The 17892-nt window shown below is 38.1% G+C and overlaps 1 protein-coding gene across 1 annotated transcript in view; it reads right to left on the bottom strand.

Moving 5' to 3' along the window:
* Positions 1-7719: 7719 nt before the first annotated feature.
* Positions 7720-17892, bottom strand: part of LRP12 (LDL receptor related protein 12) — a 49553-nt gene continuing 39380 nt past the window's right edge. The window contains exons 5-7 of the mRNA XM_015619191.3: positions 14382-15483; positions 13441-13573; positions 7720-10931 (exon numbers count right to left, since the gene is read on the bottom strand). Coding sequence (XP_015474677.1) covers positions 10068-10931; positions 13441-13573; positions 14382-15483 — 2099 coding nt within the window. The 3' untranslated portion in view covers positions 7720-10067. The remainder of the gene's footprint in view (positions 10932-13440; positions 13574-14381; positions 15484-17892) is intronic.

The following is a 17892-nucleotide window of genomic DNA, read 5'->3' on the forward strand; positions in this document are numbered from 1 at the left end:
GGAGGAACTGCCCCCTGTCCCCAGGCAGCTCCACCTCCCGTGTACCCCGTGACACAGATGGGAGCAGAGCGCTGGCCTTGGGCCCTTTCTGCTCCGGACTCTGCCTGGACAAAGTGAGCCAGACTTTCAGGGGGTCTGGGGTGTTCTCATGGCACTGCCTGCCCTGTGCACCTGGGGGTTTGCAACTTGTTGAGCTGCTTTGAAAATGTGGCTATTTTATCACCTTGTGATGCCCAGAAGCAAACTAAGCTCTTTGCAGCCACATACAAGGAAACCAAGGGTGACCTGAGCTCTCCACAGAGGAAGCCACAGAGCCCAGGGGTGACCTGAGCTTCCTGCAGCCATGTCTGGGGAGCCTGTGGGTCCAGCCCATGCAGAGGGAAAGGCAGATTGCAGTGCCCTGGTGATCCAAGTGCTGCACCCTTCTCAGTGCAGATGGTGGCGTCCACACTGCTCCCAAGCCGTTTCTCAAAGGATTTGGGACACACCACCCTCAGGATCCAAACACAGCCCCCCTATGCCCCTGCACTGACACTACATGGACAACACTCTGGCCTGAGGGGGTGTGAGCTGGGGTGTGTGTGCCAACACCACCTGAAAATCTCATTTCAGACCTGATGCCCTGCTCCATCTGCCCCACGGCTCTGCTGTGCCCTGCAGGCCTGGCCTGTCCCACTGCTGCCCACACAACCACTGCCAGCCCCAGCTGCAGCCCCCACTCTGCTGGCCCCTCATCTCCTGCCCCAGGGGAGCCCTTCCTGAGGGCCAGGGGAAAGTCAGGAGCTTCTGTGGTGGCTTTCACATAAGGCTGGTGTGACCTTGGCACGATGTGGCTTGTGTGTTTCAGAATATAGACCTGGAAAAAGAAGTGGGAAAGTAAAATGATGAGCTTAAAGTTTGGAGCAGAAGAGGAAAGACCTGCTCTGTACCCTCTCAGAGGCACAAGTTTCTATGACATTTTCCCACTTTTCTCCTGCCATAACCCTGGATTTGCATACTCAGCAGTGATGTGACACTGCTCAAGCATGTCCCTAAATCTGCTGAGCACTTGCATCTTCATCCTCTCACCTCTTCCAGTTCAGTGGTGATGATTTAGCAGGATAGAACATTGTTTCTGAGGGCTGTGAGAGGGCACACACATGAAAAAAGCCATTCAGACAAAGAACACAAGATTTGGAAAAAAACTCACCTTCCCATCAGCATGTCACCTTTGTTCCTTCCTTCATGATGGGTAGGAGAGCATCACCATACATTTGTCCTTCTATCTGCTCATCCCAAAGTATATTGTCTTACACCTCACCTTTGTGCAACAGGACAGAGACCCACTGGAACTCATAACTGGACACAACAGAACAGGTCAAAATCCATTTGGAAAAGCATTTTCACTTTGTATAAATTAAGTGACCTTTGTTAAGTGAGGATAGGGTCCTCAGAGAGGTTCATTTTATCACGTGCAGTCACGTGGGGTATAGCAGTCAAGTTCCTATGCCCACCCCAATGGGTATTCAGTGATAAAGAACAGCATCAACAGATTTTTCACTATTTATTGGCAAAGGGACTTTACCCTGGAGTTTCAGTACCACTCAAGTACCTAAACTGTCAACCTAAAATAGTCACTTCTTGTAATTTCTCCCTGGCCAATGATTACTTGGTATTTTCTATGAAAGGAGTTTCTGTGTGACAGACCTAGATAATCATCTCTGAGGACACTCAGGCTAGTGGCAGTCATAAACTGTTTCTGCTCAAATCCTTCCACCAAATTGGGCAAAGGAAGATTTGAAGGCAGATCAGCCAAACCACAGTAGACTCTAGGGAGCACTGGGATATCCAGTTCCCTTTTTGTGTGTGTTGCACTGGAAAGAGCTGATAAAACTTTGATACATAAATGTATGAAGAGTAGCTTCATGCTCAAAATCCTCTTTATATCTGTTTATGAACAAGAACAGGCTTGAATTCTATTTCCTCTCTGATTTCCTCCTGGATAATTTAGATTTTGTGGAACATACTCTCACATGCCTAAACTTTCCTATTTGTAACTTCATGCCCAGCTCAGAATTGCAGAGCTGCCCACAAACCAGCAACATAACATCCTACAATGCTGTGCCTAGGAAAACTGAATTTATCCCACAGGTGGTTTTGAACACATTAAATAATATATTGGTATACAACAGGATTCTGTCTAAGCACCCCTTTTATTTAATCCACTTGGACCAAAAAGATAATCTCACATCAGTTGCATTTATGTATATATTATACATATATTTTGTTTATATATATACATACATGTAATATGTATATATATAAAATACATATATTACCATGTATTTATATATGGCAAATATTTAATATTTCACAGCTCAACTGTCCCTAGAAAAAATAGTCTGAAATACCACTGGTGGAACAGAAATAACACTTAAAATACTGAGAGAAGACAACTGGGCCTGTATTCTTAGTGATCACTGAATATCTACTACTGTTACAACAGGGCTTCTGGCTCCTAATTGACTCGGTAGTATTTACTTATCCACAAAACATTTTACTTTTTTATCCTCTTTGCAGAGTTTAAAACAAATCTTTGCTCTGCAATCAATGTCTGCACTGTTGTAGTGGTCTGGGCTGGAAGAGAGTTAAACTCTGCCATAGTACCTGGTATTGCTCTGTGTTTTGCATCTGTGCTGAAAGCAGTGTTGGTAAGAGAGGAAAGTTCTCATTACTGCTGAGCAGCACTTGTACTTCATCAAGGGCTTTTCTGTGTCTCATACTGCCCCACCAGCCAGGAGGCTGCGGGTGCACAGGAAGCTGGAAGGGGACAAAGCCAGGATGGCTGACCCCAACTGACCTCAGGGATACCCCAGGCCAAATGGTGTCTGCTCAGCTGAGGAAAGAAGAAGGAAGGAGAGGGACATTTGGTGTATAAAGCATTTGTCTTTCCAAGTCTTCGTCAGTGGATAGTGGAGCCCTGCTTTCCTGGAGATGGCAGAACATCCGCCTGCCCCTGGGAAGTGATGGATAAATTCCTTTGTTTAGCTTTGCTTGCCAGTGCAGCTTTTGCTTTACCTTTTAAACTGTCATTATCACAAACCCTTGAGTTTTCACACTATTACCCTTCCAAATCGATTGAGTGAGTGGCTGTGCAGTGATCAAATACCAGCTGGGCTTAAACCACAATCCTGCAGAGAGGTTTCCTGTTAGGAAGCATTTACTGATCCTAAAATGCTACATAGTAGCTCAAGGATTTGAGACGCATTGCACTGTGACCCAAGCTCACGAATCTGAAGTTGAATCACATGCTAATGCTTTTGTTGTGTCTAGAAAAGCAAATAATCCTAGAAATCTAAACATGGAGTGCCTTGTTTAGTGTAGCTATCAGAGAAGTGCAATCATAAGAGGTTTCTCAGTAGTCTAATGATTAACTGATTCCATTTGAACAACCCTGAAATGCAATCCATATCTTTGATTTACTAAATGAAAATAATTTAGCAAAATTTAGGAAAAAGTTTGCAAGAAACAGAGGACAGAAGTTTGGAACATTCAGCAGACCTTGAGAACATCTTTTAAGTGTCATTATAATGCAGACACAAACAGTTTAAAGGCTTCTGAGACACACATACTCTCACCCACTTCATCCTGGAACCTTTAAGTACTATGTCCCCATATAAAACACTATTAATTTTTAACTTCTTCTTTAATTATCACACCTTATCTTCCCTTTGCTTCCATTTTCACATTCTTTTTACCAGACCCTAGTGCTGTAAAGCTCTTCTATTATCACACAGTCTTCAGCTTTTTCTTAACTCCAGGACTCTTTAACCCTCATATTAAAGTTGAAGCTGAAATGTATCTCAAAATGCAGGAGCAGCAGACAAATAGGTTTTTGAACAAATAAAGACATTTTTTGAAGGAAACTAGAGATTGATAATGAGCAGCAGGAAGAAAGCTCAGCTAATGAAGAGGTGTGATTAGGAATATTATTTATTTTTGACAACTCTCCTATAAGGAAGAAAGACTGGATCATGAAGCACATTTACTTGAGAAAATTAACAAAAACAGTACTAGCAGCTTTCAGTAATGATGGATAAAGCATTAGGTTTTGGAGAATTTTACAAAAATGTGTCAGTTTGAGGTGTACTCTGTATTTGCAGAAAGGAACGAATGGTTATCTTTTCCTATATTCAGAAAGTCGGAAGAAGTGAATACTCTATAGGCATTTCTTTGCAACTCCTATAAAAAAATCCATTATGTCTGTTCACCTGGGATTTACTTTCACACTCCTCTGCAGAGGGAATTTAATACTCATTCAATAAAACCAGATGGTCTAAACGTAATTGCACCTGTAAAGTCTTCACAACTGTGAGACCAGTCAGGTGCCCTTGTCAAAACCTCACAAGTTTTCAGAAGAGTCTGCTGGCTGCTTTCATGAGGTGGATTTTCAGACACAAACAAGTGCTAAAGTTTCAAAACCTAATCTCTAAAGCTTTCTTCAGTTGTAAAAGCTTTCCAAAACTAGCAAGCACGCCCCATGGTTTTCTGTAATAAAACAAAGCTAAAGAACATTAAGAAAGGAATTCATCCCCTAGTTCCACATCACCTGAACTATTATAAATACGCTCTCCTATGTACTGGGCTACAACCAAGATGCTGGTGCCAGTCTTTCCCCAAATACATCAGCAGAGATGCAGCCCATTAGCACCCAGCCCTGGATCCCACACATGTGACACAAAGAAAGGCAGCCAAAGGTGTGTGTGTGTTCTGAACACCATCCTACCTTTTAGAGCAACACTAAGTAGTGACTGTTCACTCATTTTCATAAGGCTAAGTGCCTTCTCCTCTTTTCGATCAACACAAATGGTGAACCACAGACAGTACAACCAATAAAGAAAAAAGAATGAGCAGGAATCCAGCACAGGAGCAATTAATAAACCCTCATACTATGCTCTTTGCTCTTTTCACTGTTCATTGGCGTAATAAGGGTCCAATAAAATGTCCACTTTCGAAATATGTGTGAGACAGTTCAACTCGGGCATTGAAGTTCTAAGTCTCACAATGCTCTGGGAAAAGAGAGTCATCACACCTGTCAGTTACTTCCCAGTGTATAATCTCAGTCAAAGAAACGAAGTTCTTTGGATTTTTTTCAAACTCCAAGGAACACAACCACAAAAGGACAGTGATTAGTTATTTTTGGAAACTCTTATTTTTACTGGTGTATTATCTAAAAAAGCAAAATATTAGTTGTATTTTCTCCGATTCTCAAACTCTACATCAACTGAAGGAACACAGTCAGAATTGTAACTGCTGGCCAACAGAGAGAAAGCAAAATTAAACATCTCTGTTCCTTGGCATGCCACTGAAGAAATAGGATGCCAGTTTATGACATTCCTCACTATCCTGTATATTGTTCCTGGTTTTCCTCTGGTGGACCAGACCTACTTCCTACAACTGTGGCTGGTCAAAGTGGTTCTTAAGTAACCACAGGAAAGACAACAGATTTAAACCAGTACATTTTACCAGTTGTTTTTCTTCAATTTTATACACCTGGAGAAGCAGATAAACCTGTTTCTTAATTTGTGTTGGTATACCTTCAGATGCACGATTATTTCATTGCAAAGGTACAAATGCAATTCCACTAAACCTCTGTAATACCACAAGTCAACAATGTTGTGATCAAATCTGAGATTTCTGCTCTGAATCCAGACACCTGCCTCTTTTAGATAATACACAATGTATGCTTATTCCAGGGATCATGTCCTTATTCCTTAAAATAAGTTTTTTCTTTCTCCTTTACATTTTGCATAAGAAACCCTTATTATTTATTAGGAAGTCCATACTGAACCATAACTCCTTCTTTCTTTCTCTTATATATTCTTGATTTGACATGTCCTACACATTATGGTTTATTTTTGGGAAGGTCTACTGCAACTGATTGTCTCAAAAAAAAAAAAAATAAATCCTTTGTGCAGTGTAATATATCTATATTCCTTTAGAGTTTCTACTCTGCTTTATTACAACTTTTCCAAAATTCAAACTCAAAATCCAGTGACACATCTTTTAATATTTTTTTTTTTTTTTTTCACTTCCTGTGTTTTCCACCCATTTCTCTCCTACCCAGGCAGCATACAGGATTCAACCTGAAAAACTTCACTTGCATTTGAGTCTTTTCTTTGGTTCTTTGATAACAGGATGCAACATGGTCACAAGAAGAAATTAATGCTGGAAGCTAAACTCTTCTGCTAGATTTACTGTGCATGTAAAAATATCACAAACACTAATTTGTACCTGGATATTCACAAAGATTAGCTAAATTGTGTTTACAGTAAATGCCCTTTCTCAAAATGCAGTTAGGAATCACTGACACTGCTCAGAGCGACGTCTCTTATTTCCTCCCCTTATGACATGGAGAGTCTTGTCCACCTGAATTATCAGATAATGCTTCAGTTTAGTGAATACTACATTCTCTTCCCCCAAGTTACTACTCACCAGCCAGTGGGTACTGCATATGAACAGAAACCTCAGCTAGACATATTGACATGAATGTTGTGCTTTAAAACTTCTCTGTATCAAGTCCAATAATTATGGACTTTAATTTACTTGGATGAAGGAAAAGCTAACTACAACAATGAAATCCCAGTGGAGGATAGAAGGGGAAGAGTTTCAACTCTCAATCTGCTTACTTCTACGTACTTTACCACTATGTACAGGACTTCTCCTTTGTCCTTTCAGAACACACCACATTTTGGGCACTGGAGCTGTTGCTGATGTCCTGGAGGAATTCAGTTACCAACTGCTTATTTTCAGAAACTCACAAGGGAGGAAGAAAAGAGATAGTCAAAAAATCCCACAAACTGACAAAACACTTTACGAATAGCTTCATCACAACTACAGGAAGATTAAAACGTTTGACTTAAAGCAAGATTTATGGGAAACGTACAGCACTTCCTCAGGACAACTGTCACAGTTAAATACCTGGAGATGTATGTAGGAGAATAAAACATTTTCAGAAAGGAAGCAAAACGTTATCCCAACAGGAAAAACCATGATTTGATCTGCAGTGAGTATTTAATACATAATTAAAACAGTATTTGTGTCCCAACCTGAACTGATTTCCCTGGATTGAATCCAACCTTTGGCACAAGTTCACGCATTGGCATTTGGATAGAAAATGGAACACATAATAAAGCAACTAATTCCAGCATCCACTCCAGCAGCCTTTTTTTAAAGAAGAGTTATCAGCAATACTTGCTGAACTTGTACTGAAAATGAACTTTGCTTTGGAAACAAAAGTAAAGCCCTTGCACCATCCCCAGCTCAGACAGCCCCACCCCCCCCCTTAATGTTTCAGTGCAAATCAAATGACAAAAAAACTGTGGTATGTGAAAAAGAACAATGACAAACTCTTTACATGTTTAAATAACTTTACATGAGGAGAAAACTTGCCTCACAATAACCTAGATTCTTCAAAGCTCGTAGATGAAACTGATTACAGAAAACAAGCTAATTCCACAGTAAATAATTATTTTCTTCAAACTGCCCTAGTATTGTAGCACAGCTAAATTAAGAGTCAATTAAACAAAACACTAATTCAAGCTCTCCAGCATAAGAAACAGGGCAGTAACCAATAAAACCAAACTAAACAAATGCAACCAATCACTCATACGTTTCTCAAAAGAAAAATCAATCGCTCCCTTTAACACCACTAAGAAATAAAGAAATCACTGCAACGAATTCACCTCATACAAATATGAATTTTATTTACAATTTTCCAAATTATCAATCAAATCCAACTTCTCAGTTAAATGTGTAACATTTGTCCTTTAAAATAAAATAAACATTGTGTTCTTTTTACATCTGCAATATGGAGTCAGTCCATAGGTACATGCTATTTGGGGCATCTAATGGAACAAATTTAGATCACTGTGTGTGTTTAACACTGAAGGTATTCTGTGAAGACTCTTTCTTTAAAATTTATCTGCCTCAGGGACAAGCATTTCCACAACCGCTTTAGGAAGGTTTAAAAACCCAGCATTTTATACCAGGACATATTGTTCACATGTACTTCAGGGTGTGTTACCATGTTCCTACTGCAAAGCTGCCTGCTCTATAAGCAACACTACTGAAATCAGACTAAAGGTTATCCACAGATTTAGATATTATTCAATGTGAATAAAAATGGCCATTGATGACTTTTACTTGAGTATGTGTAATTATGGGCCAACTTGTACCTGATCTGGTACCAGTGTGATGTGATCTGTTCTGAAACTTGAAACCGCATGGGTCATTATAACAAAATCTTTTACAACTGTATTGCACATAAGGTTCCTCAAAAGCACAAATCTACATAATTGCATCCTGAACTCAGAATTTACCTGCTAACTCTCATGAAAAAATCAACCAGATGGTAAAATAGTTTATTTTTCTCATCCCAGTGTCTGTGAATGAAGAGAAGAGGGAGAAGATATATACACTTTGGAATATATTCAACTGTTTGTTCCTCTGCACGTGATTTGTACTTCAGAGATGAGGATTTAAAAAAAAAATAAAAAGCCAGACAGACCTTGGATTTATCTTTAAAAGTACCTCAAAAACATAACAAAAATTCAATTTAATTTTGATACATATTAAAATTTTAGTCAGTTCTGCCCGACAGCATAACACGACAGAAATGCACAAGACTTTAAACATGCTTTAAAATGACATTCAACAAAGTATTTAAAATTTAATAAATAGCATACAATCACACACAAATACATTTCATACTGGATCTTTAAGCCTACTAAAAACAGACTGGCAAAGAATAAATAAAACAGTAGTTGACAGTTTTGTTTTTAAAAGGTGTAGTTTCTTGTTGTCACACTAGTAGCCACGTATTAACCTGCTTATCACAAAATTGGAAGTTATGAGCTTTTTTCCTCACTGATTTGTTTTGCTCCAACATGTAATATCATAAAAAAATACACTAAAAGGGTTTTCTTTTGGTTTTTTTTAAACAACCAGTCTGTGACCGAGTAAACCAGTTTTTAAATACAATGAATAAATAGGGAATTAGTAAAGCAAATTCAATTGCAACAAAAATGCAACACCCCAAGAAAAGAGCCATGGAAATATATAGCCATTGCAATATTAGACAATAATAGTACTTAAAGTGATAGTGCTTGTGCACTAAGCTCATTAGAGACCTTAATATGATTTTAGTGCAAATCCCTTGAGTCCAAACAAGCTTTATACCCTACAGTATTAGGGAAAGATCTATTACCAGTTGGAACTTATTCTGTAGTGTATTTGTACATATCGGATATTTAAAGAACTAACACGTTGTAATATCTTCGGCCCTTTTTTACTTCAAATCAAAAAGACTAATGACTGGGGATTTTACATACTATTTGGCTTGTACCATATTAGATTGCAGTTTAGGAAAGTCAGTGCTAAAAAAGCTTTTGCCATCAGTTTATCTATTATGCCTAAATTTCATATATCATTGCATTTTGTACTTCTGAAAGAAAAAGAATGCTACTGGAGAGAATTTCTCCTCCCTTTAATAAGTTCACATTATGATGAAATTCAAGAATATTTAGACAAAGTGTTGAATAAACTCAAAGAAAAGTACATATTTTACATTAACAATCCTTACCAGTATTTAGTATATTAAGTTACAAGTATGTTGGCAATAATACAACAGAGTCAATTCCTAAAGGAAAATAATTCTGTACAAATTCACCTGTTAATATGGGGTTAAACAGGCAGCCAGTAAGTCTTGAGCAGCCATGTTTCAGGTTTGAACTAGAGTACCAGGATAAACTAAATTTGAAACTAATGGGGAAAACTTCAGTTTAAAGAGTAATCAGATTATACTGGATACACACATTGTGTATTCAGAGCCATTAAAATGTTCACTCTTATAGTTCCATAATGTCATCCAGTATAAGAAAAGTTTAATCAACCACACAGGCTAAAATATCTTTAACATAATGTTGTCCTGGATTTTTTAAAACTAAAAACTAATTTTAACTGTGAAGTACAAAACAATGACAGATATTGCTCCAACTTGTACACAATCTTTCCTAAACAATCCGTACCTAGCAGAGTAATAATGCCTCATCGTCACTAGTTTCATTTTTCACTGTTGCCTCTAAGCAAGTGTCGGGTATCTGGGCAGTGTGCACGATGCCACAGCTCTCACAGGGGCCATCTCGACTGCATGACCTTACACTGTGATGTGCTGCACTGTAAGGCTGTCTAAGCCCTGGTCCTTGATCTGAGCTGAGATCAAGTAGAGGTCTTGAACAGTCATTCATGTCAAAGTCTGATGCTACATCAGAGACTGGAATTAACATTTCAACATCATCATCCTCTTCTCTTCCACTTACCCCATTATCAAGCTGTCTCAAAGGACTTTGGTTCTGATTCACTGAGCTTGATCTCCCTAAAGTAAAGCGTACCCAGCGTAAGCCTTGAGTCATACGGCTTAGTGCGCTCGAGAGCTGGTGGCGTGCGGGACTTGTGCTTGGGGGCTCTACACTTGTCACTTCTCTGCCACCATCCGTGGTACTGCTACTGCTGCTCTGAGCAGAGGAACTCCCACACGCTCCCACTGTGGCTTCTATTGCTGTTGCAGGAGGGACTTTTTGAGGCAAGGTGGCAGCAACACCACCAACTGCTCCTGCTGTGTCTCTTCTTTCATTTTCTGTGTCTGTATCATCAGATTCAACTGAAAACAAACTTCTGTGAGTATTATTTCTTTCAGCTTCTCTACTAGTACTTTGGCTGGCAACATCATCTCCATCTGCTGACACCAATGCCAACGATCCAGAATGACGTGACCTCGCAAAATTAAAAATTCGATTCCAAATGTTACTTGATCTGCCAGCAATAGGAAGTCTGATTGAGGTAAATCCAAGCTGAGATCGTACTGCCAGCCTCAGGTTTTCCAGAACTGAAGCCTAAATGAGAAGAAAAGCAACAATCAAACATTGACAGTCAGCTGGTGCTGTTCTAGCAAAAAAATATTTTAACTCTTGTGCAAAACAGCATTTAAAGAAGTTAAAAGTAGAATCTTAAATATTAGAAAATGTTACACCTTTCTTAATAAGGATCTAGTTATGTAGCAATAGGCTATTAAAAAAAAGTGGGCATGACAAAAGTCTAGATGGTCTAGAAGAAAAGACATTATAAACAAGCAAATTAAGTGGAAATATCTATGCAAAGGCAATAAAAGAGCAATGACTTCTATACAGGGTATATTTCTGCCCTAATCAAGGATCTCTAAATAAAGACAATGTGAAAAGCAAGGCACTGTAGTTTGGATATGGAACACTGATTGAAGGAAAGTACAATCACAGAGCCAGCAGAGCAGGCATACAAAATCTATTATAAACAGTCTTACCAAAAAAGTAGTCACTGTGAATTTTAGAGTCCAGCACATAGAAACACGTCTCAGAAAGTTCAGGATTTGTTAACAAAGTCTTCCAGAAAGTGTGTACAGCAGCCTTACTTTCAAAAGCTACTGAAGAGACTGCTAGTCAACTTTAAAAATACAGCTCTGAGGGCATGAATCAGTGTTAGGCAGAAAGCACTACACTGAAATTAGAGCATCCAACATTCCTTCCTATAGCTTGAGACTTCTAGCAAGTCTTGAATAACTATCTTCAACCCTACACAGATTTGCAATCTTAAAATTAGTATTTTGCTGAAAACCAATTTTAACACACCTTCATTTAATACTGACTCCCTTCCCCCAACACTTCAGCATATTAAAAATCAAGTTTTATAATTTATAGAATTCAATTTACATTGCCTTGAGTTTTTACTAATGTTGTCTCCTCTGAAAAACAAAGGTTTTAAACAATGCAACTTCATTGGTTAAATATGAGTAAAGCTTTTATCATGGAAGCATGGACGTTCTAGAATTATATTTCATTACATTTCATGGCCTGCTCACTACTATTTCTTATTTCTATGCTAGTTAATTGCTCAGTATAGTTACTTCAGTCTTCAAGGCCACAAGTCTCATTTGAAATACTGGTATTCATAATGGGAATTCAGTAATACTCTCACTGTTCTATTGTATATGCATCAATATTTTATGGAGTGTGAAATCATGATTACATATAAATACTATGAAGCAACTACATTTTATTATGTTTAATTACAAAAGTTTGCCATATAATTCAAATATATTCTGAAATGAACTTAAAATGTATCCAAAGACATAGTGTTTAATTCAATTTAAGTAAACTAAAGAGTAAAGTAAATTTCAGTAAATACAGATTTTTAAAAGCTCCAGTACCGGTCTCTGACTGCAGCCACTACATGAATGGATTTTTCAGAACTGTCCTCTCTATGAGGCGATTTCATTTTAGTAAAATCCAAGATCTTTACATCATCTTTATGGGATTTCAAGATGGAAAAAAGGGACTGAGCAAGCTAAGTTTTTCTAAAAATTGTAATTGTTCCTACACATGTTCATGTACACCAAACTTGAAGCGTCCCACACAGGGCAGGCATCTGCAGGAAACACTGGTTTGTCCCAGGTTACTTGTACTAGAGGATTTACACATCTGGGCATTACAACTGCATTGTCTACAGACACTCTCTTGAGCCAACTCTACCTCAAGAGACTTGTGAACATAGACCCATCATAAACTGGTGAAGGTTATTTTTTCTGGAAAGGAGGACAGCATGCCAAGTTTGTAAATGTACAGAACTGGTTTGAAACAGAAACATACTGATCTTTATTATATCCAAACTAACCCACTGAGAAGGAACAAGGGGTTCTACAGTGTTCACTACAGACATTTATTAAACTCATTAATGAAGTTCAGTGCTAATTTTGCAATCCAAAAAATCTTTATATCTTTTAAGACATTTTTAAGTACTTAAAAAGTTTTTTGACAGAAATTAATTTATCAACCAAGCAAGAAATGCACTAATCATCCATCCACCTCTGAATCTGGATGACTAGAAACTATTAACTGCCATTTACTAGCTTTTGCTTTGTTACTCATTCATGATAATTTTATATTACACCCTGTCCTTCTCCATCTTATTATGCACAGCAGGCATGAATGCACCTACACACGGCACATGTGAACTACCATTCTGCATTAGAAGTTTAGGTCTTCGTTCCCAAATCGCAAAGTGCCATCTTGCAATCCTTACTTTCACAACAGTAACACAGAACATACAATTAGATCTACCAATCTATTACTATTCATGCAAGAGGGGTTTCTATAGTGTGCAATACTGGCATTATCAACAAAAGAAAGCCTGCAAAAGAAACTGTGGCGTTACCATATAATGATTTTGTTCAAGGGCTAATCATTTGTATAACACTATTGACTTGAAAGGAGAAAAAGAAAATGCTGTAGAGGAAAAGGAAAAAAAGTTAAAATATCTTTATTTCAGTCTCGTTAAAATTTAAGGCGTCTGCCTGCTATTTTGAAATCTTACCTGATTTGGGGAACAAACAGGGAAATCTTCAACTGGTGGAATTAAACCCTGGGCAATTAATTGTCCATAGGATGGAGGAGCTTCTCTTCTTAACAGTTCAGCCTCAACCCTTGACAAATGAGTTTCAAATGATCTTTCAAAGAGAAAAGAAATTTCACGATACATGAGATACTGATTATATATATATGTAAATGAAAGTACATCAGACTATTATAATCTGAAATAAAAAATTCACATGATGAAGTTTTGCTAATTTAATTGAAATTGAATTGGCAAAGGATATAAAGTCATTCCTGTGAGCCTGTCCAGCTGAAATGAGAGCGAAAAAACCAACTCAACAACAAATTTCATAAAAACTAAGGAACAAACCAGCCCAAGCCCATGGGCTAAATATAAAAAGCACCACGAGTAACGCTTATATTAGTGTAAAAGATTGAAGGATATGTAATCCTGGTATGAACTAGCCTACAAGAGAAGAAACATGCTGTTATGTACAGAACAGTGATATAAATTGCAAATTAATTAACTGCAGTTTTCCCACACTTCCTTTTTGGTAAAAAAAAAAGCTTTAACCCTCTCTAGTGAAGTGATCAGAATGCTTCTAGCCTCTTTTCTTCACTGGTAGAGTAGTCAGTCCCTGCAACAAAGGTCCCCAAGTTATGGCACCCAACTGTCAAAGTTCAAGGGGCATCTGAAAAATGCTCAGCCACAGGTCTTAGGTTTAGCTTTAGATGTCCTTCAAGAAGCAGGGAATTAGACTTTATATTCCTTATGGGTCCCTTCCAACCTGATAAACTCTATGATTAACTAATCTCTTTTTACTATCAAAGGAGCAATAGCTTTACAAATCATGTGCAGCAATATCCCTAAGTCAGTAAAACTACTTCAAGTATGAACAAAAGGAAACACCAGAACATTTAATAAAGTTCAGTTCCACTTACCTTCGCTCAAACATCCTGAGTGAGTACAATTTACAAGTACATCCCAGTGCAATGACAAGCAGCAATCCACAAATAAGACTCCCAATGACAGCTGCAGTTATCACTCTAGTGGGCACAATGACTGGGCAATTCTCTTCATCACTGCCATCGCCACAGTCATCTTGAGAATCACAAACCCAGCTCTCAAACACACAGCGGTTATTTTTACAGTGAAAATTGCCTGGCTGACAGAAGAAACAATTCTTTTCATCTGAACCATTAGGGCAATGATTCTGGTAGTTGCAGCGATCTGAACGAGGGTAGCAAACACCATTTCGAGAGCAGGGAAACTCATCTCTTTGGCACATGGTGCAGTTGGTTTCATCCCTTCCATTTGGACAGTGCCAATAGCCATCGCAGCGTTGCTGTTCTGTGTAGCACCCCCAATTTCCACCACACGGGATTTCCCAGGGCAAACAGAAGCCATCAACTTGATAGGTTGCATTGAACCCTCTTGCAGCATTCACTTTGTCAGCACAAAAATGCACTCTTATCTGTCCTGAGGATGAAACAACTGTGAGGGGAGCATGGGAGTCAAATGCTGTCAGTACACGCAACAGCCTCCGTGGATTCTCCTCTAATCCATCGTATATTTTGACATAGTCTCCGTAACCTGTACCATCAAGTTTAAAATCGGTGAATCGCAAGATTACTTTGCGATGATCACCAGTGTCTATCAGCCAGGTGCAGTTGCTGCCAGGTGGATAGAAGTCAGGATAGTTGGGAGAACTGAAAGTACCATAAAAGTATTTTAACCACTGCCCACATGTTGGCACATCACAGTCTATTTCATCTCCCAGATCAAGACAATCAATGTTACCATCACATTTTAAAGATTCTGGAAGGCAAGTGTAAAGCTTGGTGAAGCGGGAAAGACACTGGAAGTGATTGTTCACACAAGGCTGAAAGGAAGAAGCTGTTGGAGGATTAGCTTTGGCACAGATTTCTTCGTCCGAGTTGTCTCCACATTCATCCATATTATTACATTTCCAACTTTCTGGAATACACTTCCCATTAGCACAGTGAAACTGATCACAATCACAACTTGGTTCATCAGATTTCCCTGAAAGTAAAAAAAAAAGAAAAAGAAATCTCTTAAGAGTTTAGCACTTTGTGGTTTGTGTTGCATATTTATACGGCACACCAGATACCTCAGAAGAACAAAGCAAATGCCTGAAATGTCTTTAAACCATGGCAACTTTCAGCAAATGTCAAGACAAAACAGTTTTTTCAAGTCAAAATTCCATCAACACATCAGCATGAACCTTATCCCTGGCTGATTTCAGTCAAATAACTTTAACCCAAACAAGAAAACAATGCTCACTTATAGCTATTGAGAAATCTGACTTCTAATATGCTAAAAATAAGTTAGAAAAACACTCTCTCATCTCTCACTCAAAATACAGAAATATTTTGTGCTGCAGTACTGGTTATCTCCTCAAAATCTGTCCAGAAAAGCAGTTAGACTCTCTTCTGCATTTGGAGGTTCCTACTTTGTACCAAAGGATCTAAGGCAAGAGAGAGGCTGAAGATTACATATTACCACCAACCAAAGAAAGAAACTTGTCTTCTCCTTTTCCCACTGTTTGCTCCTGCTTCTCCTGCAGCAGCTATGACGGGAGTGCACCAAATACAAAAATGCACGCTTGCCTTTACTTACTGAAGCTCCAGCCATATTGAACACAGAAGCATAGCTGAGATCCAAGTTATTTCAGCTCTGCAACAATTCAGCTGGGTCAAACACTGCTGTATCATTTTCAATTACTCTTATTTCTACCAACCAAAGTACAGACTGTAAAACTTGCTAAAAAACCAACTGCCATGGTCAAAATCTTTAAAACAAGTCTGCAATGCAGATGGTCCTACACAGCAATAATTCAGAAAATAAACTAGATAAATATACATTCATTCTAAGAAACACTATGTTTTAATAAGGAAACAGGAAAGACAGCGTAATGAACTCACTGAAATCCTAGTGTTTCCAGGAGAAGCATATTCTATCTTTTTACAAGAGAACAGATTCAGATTGGAATGGAAGCCATCTAATAAAATTATTTCCTCAAAACAAGGCTAATTAGTGTTTGATTAGGCTCTTTAGGGCCTTCTCCAATTAAGTACTTTTAAAGTTCCAGTCCTTTACTATACAACATTATAAAAGTTTTCGCAACTAGCTTGAATTTTTCTTGCTGGAACTAATCTGCTGTGATAGGTCAAGTCATATCATACTTCTCCTTTTTTTCTACTTTAGTATCAGAAAGCATTAAAAATGAATACTCAAACTTAAAATAGTAATTTTTCTTTAGAGAAGTACAATTCATATTTTTTAAATTTCACAAATGCTAAGGCTTTTAAAAAGTGAGTGCAGGAAAAAATGAAATCATCAAGAGTGACAAATGTTATAAGCACAGCTGAAGAATGTTTAAGTCTACAAATTTGCTTTCAGAGACTGGAGAATGAAAGGAGAGCAAAATATATGTGCTGCCAGTTACTAATTTTCAGAACATGTCCATTTCACTAAAAAATATAATCCAAAGAACAGATGCAGTATAAATGATACCATCTTCTTGTTCTGTTACAGGTATTTAAGAATTTACATATATAGTACACTCACACACATACATATGATTCACAGTATTAGTATGGCAAAGCTGGAACCTTGAATTTAAAACCTGTAAAACTGAATTGCTAGACTAGTCCTACCTAAATTGAGTGACTATGCTCCACAGGTGGAGTAACAGAATAGTAGGTAGGAGATAGTAGAATATGCCTCACTGAACCTGTTCAAGTACTTATTTTAATCTAGCTCAGTCCTTCTGCACTGAAGAACCTGGAAGAGGTTGAGAAGAAAGCTGTAACATGGAGTTATAAATATTGATGGGAATACTCCAGTGACAAAACAGGATACAATTTCAAACCAAGGTCTTCCTTTGACAAGCTTTGAAACACCCCAGAAAAGAGTTGGAATACTTGATCCTGATTTTTAATCACCAATCCTGCAATCCTTACATGAAGAAAATTTACCTATGAATCAAAAATTAGAGTCTTAAAATGTACTAAATAAGACTAACTCTGGGAGCTGTACCAGAGACTTCAGGTTAGCAGAAAATCATTAGCAGCACCCATATACAGTTCTAGCAAAAGGACTCACACAATTCTTCCCGGCATTTATATTGGCCATTGACCTCTATGCTTTTAATAACTTCCTTTTCCACTCTACATCACCATTAGTAAATTCCATCTCATTTCAAATCTGGTAATTAAAAAAGCTGATAAATAATAAGTGTGAGAGAAAGACAGAGGGAAGAAAGACAAGTGGCACAAAATTTACTTTCTAGTCCAGTACCCTTCCTACCTGTAATGCTTTTTTCTTTCCTATTACTGGTTTAAGTTAAATATAAATATTTACCTATTATTTTCTTTAAACAAGAATTAATTCAAACAATTCACAGGACCTATCTTCCACATCAGATTT

This window comes from Parus major, chromosome 2 (genome assembly GCF_001522545.3).
Source record: "Parus major isolate Abel chromosome 2, Parus_major1.1, whole genome shotgun sequence".
Lineage (NCBI taxonomy): Eukaryota > Metazoa > Chordata > Aves > Passeriformes > Paridae > Parus > Parus major.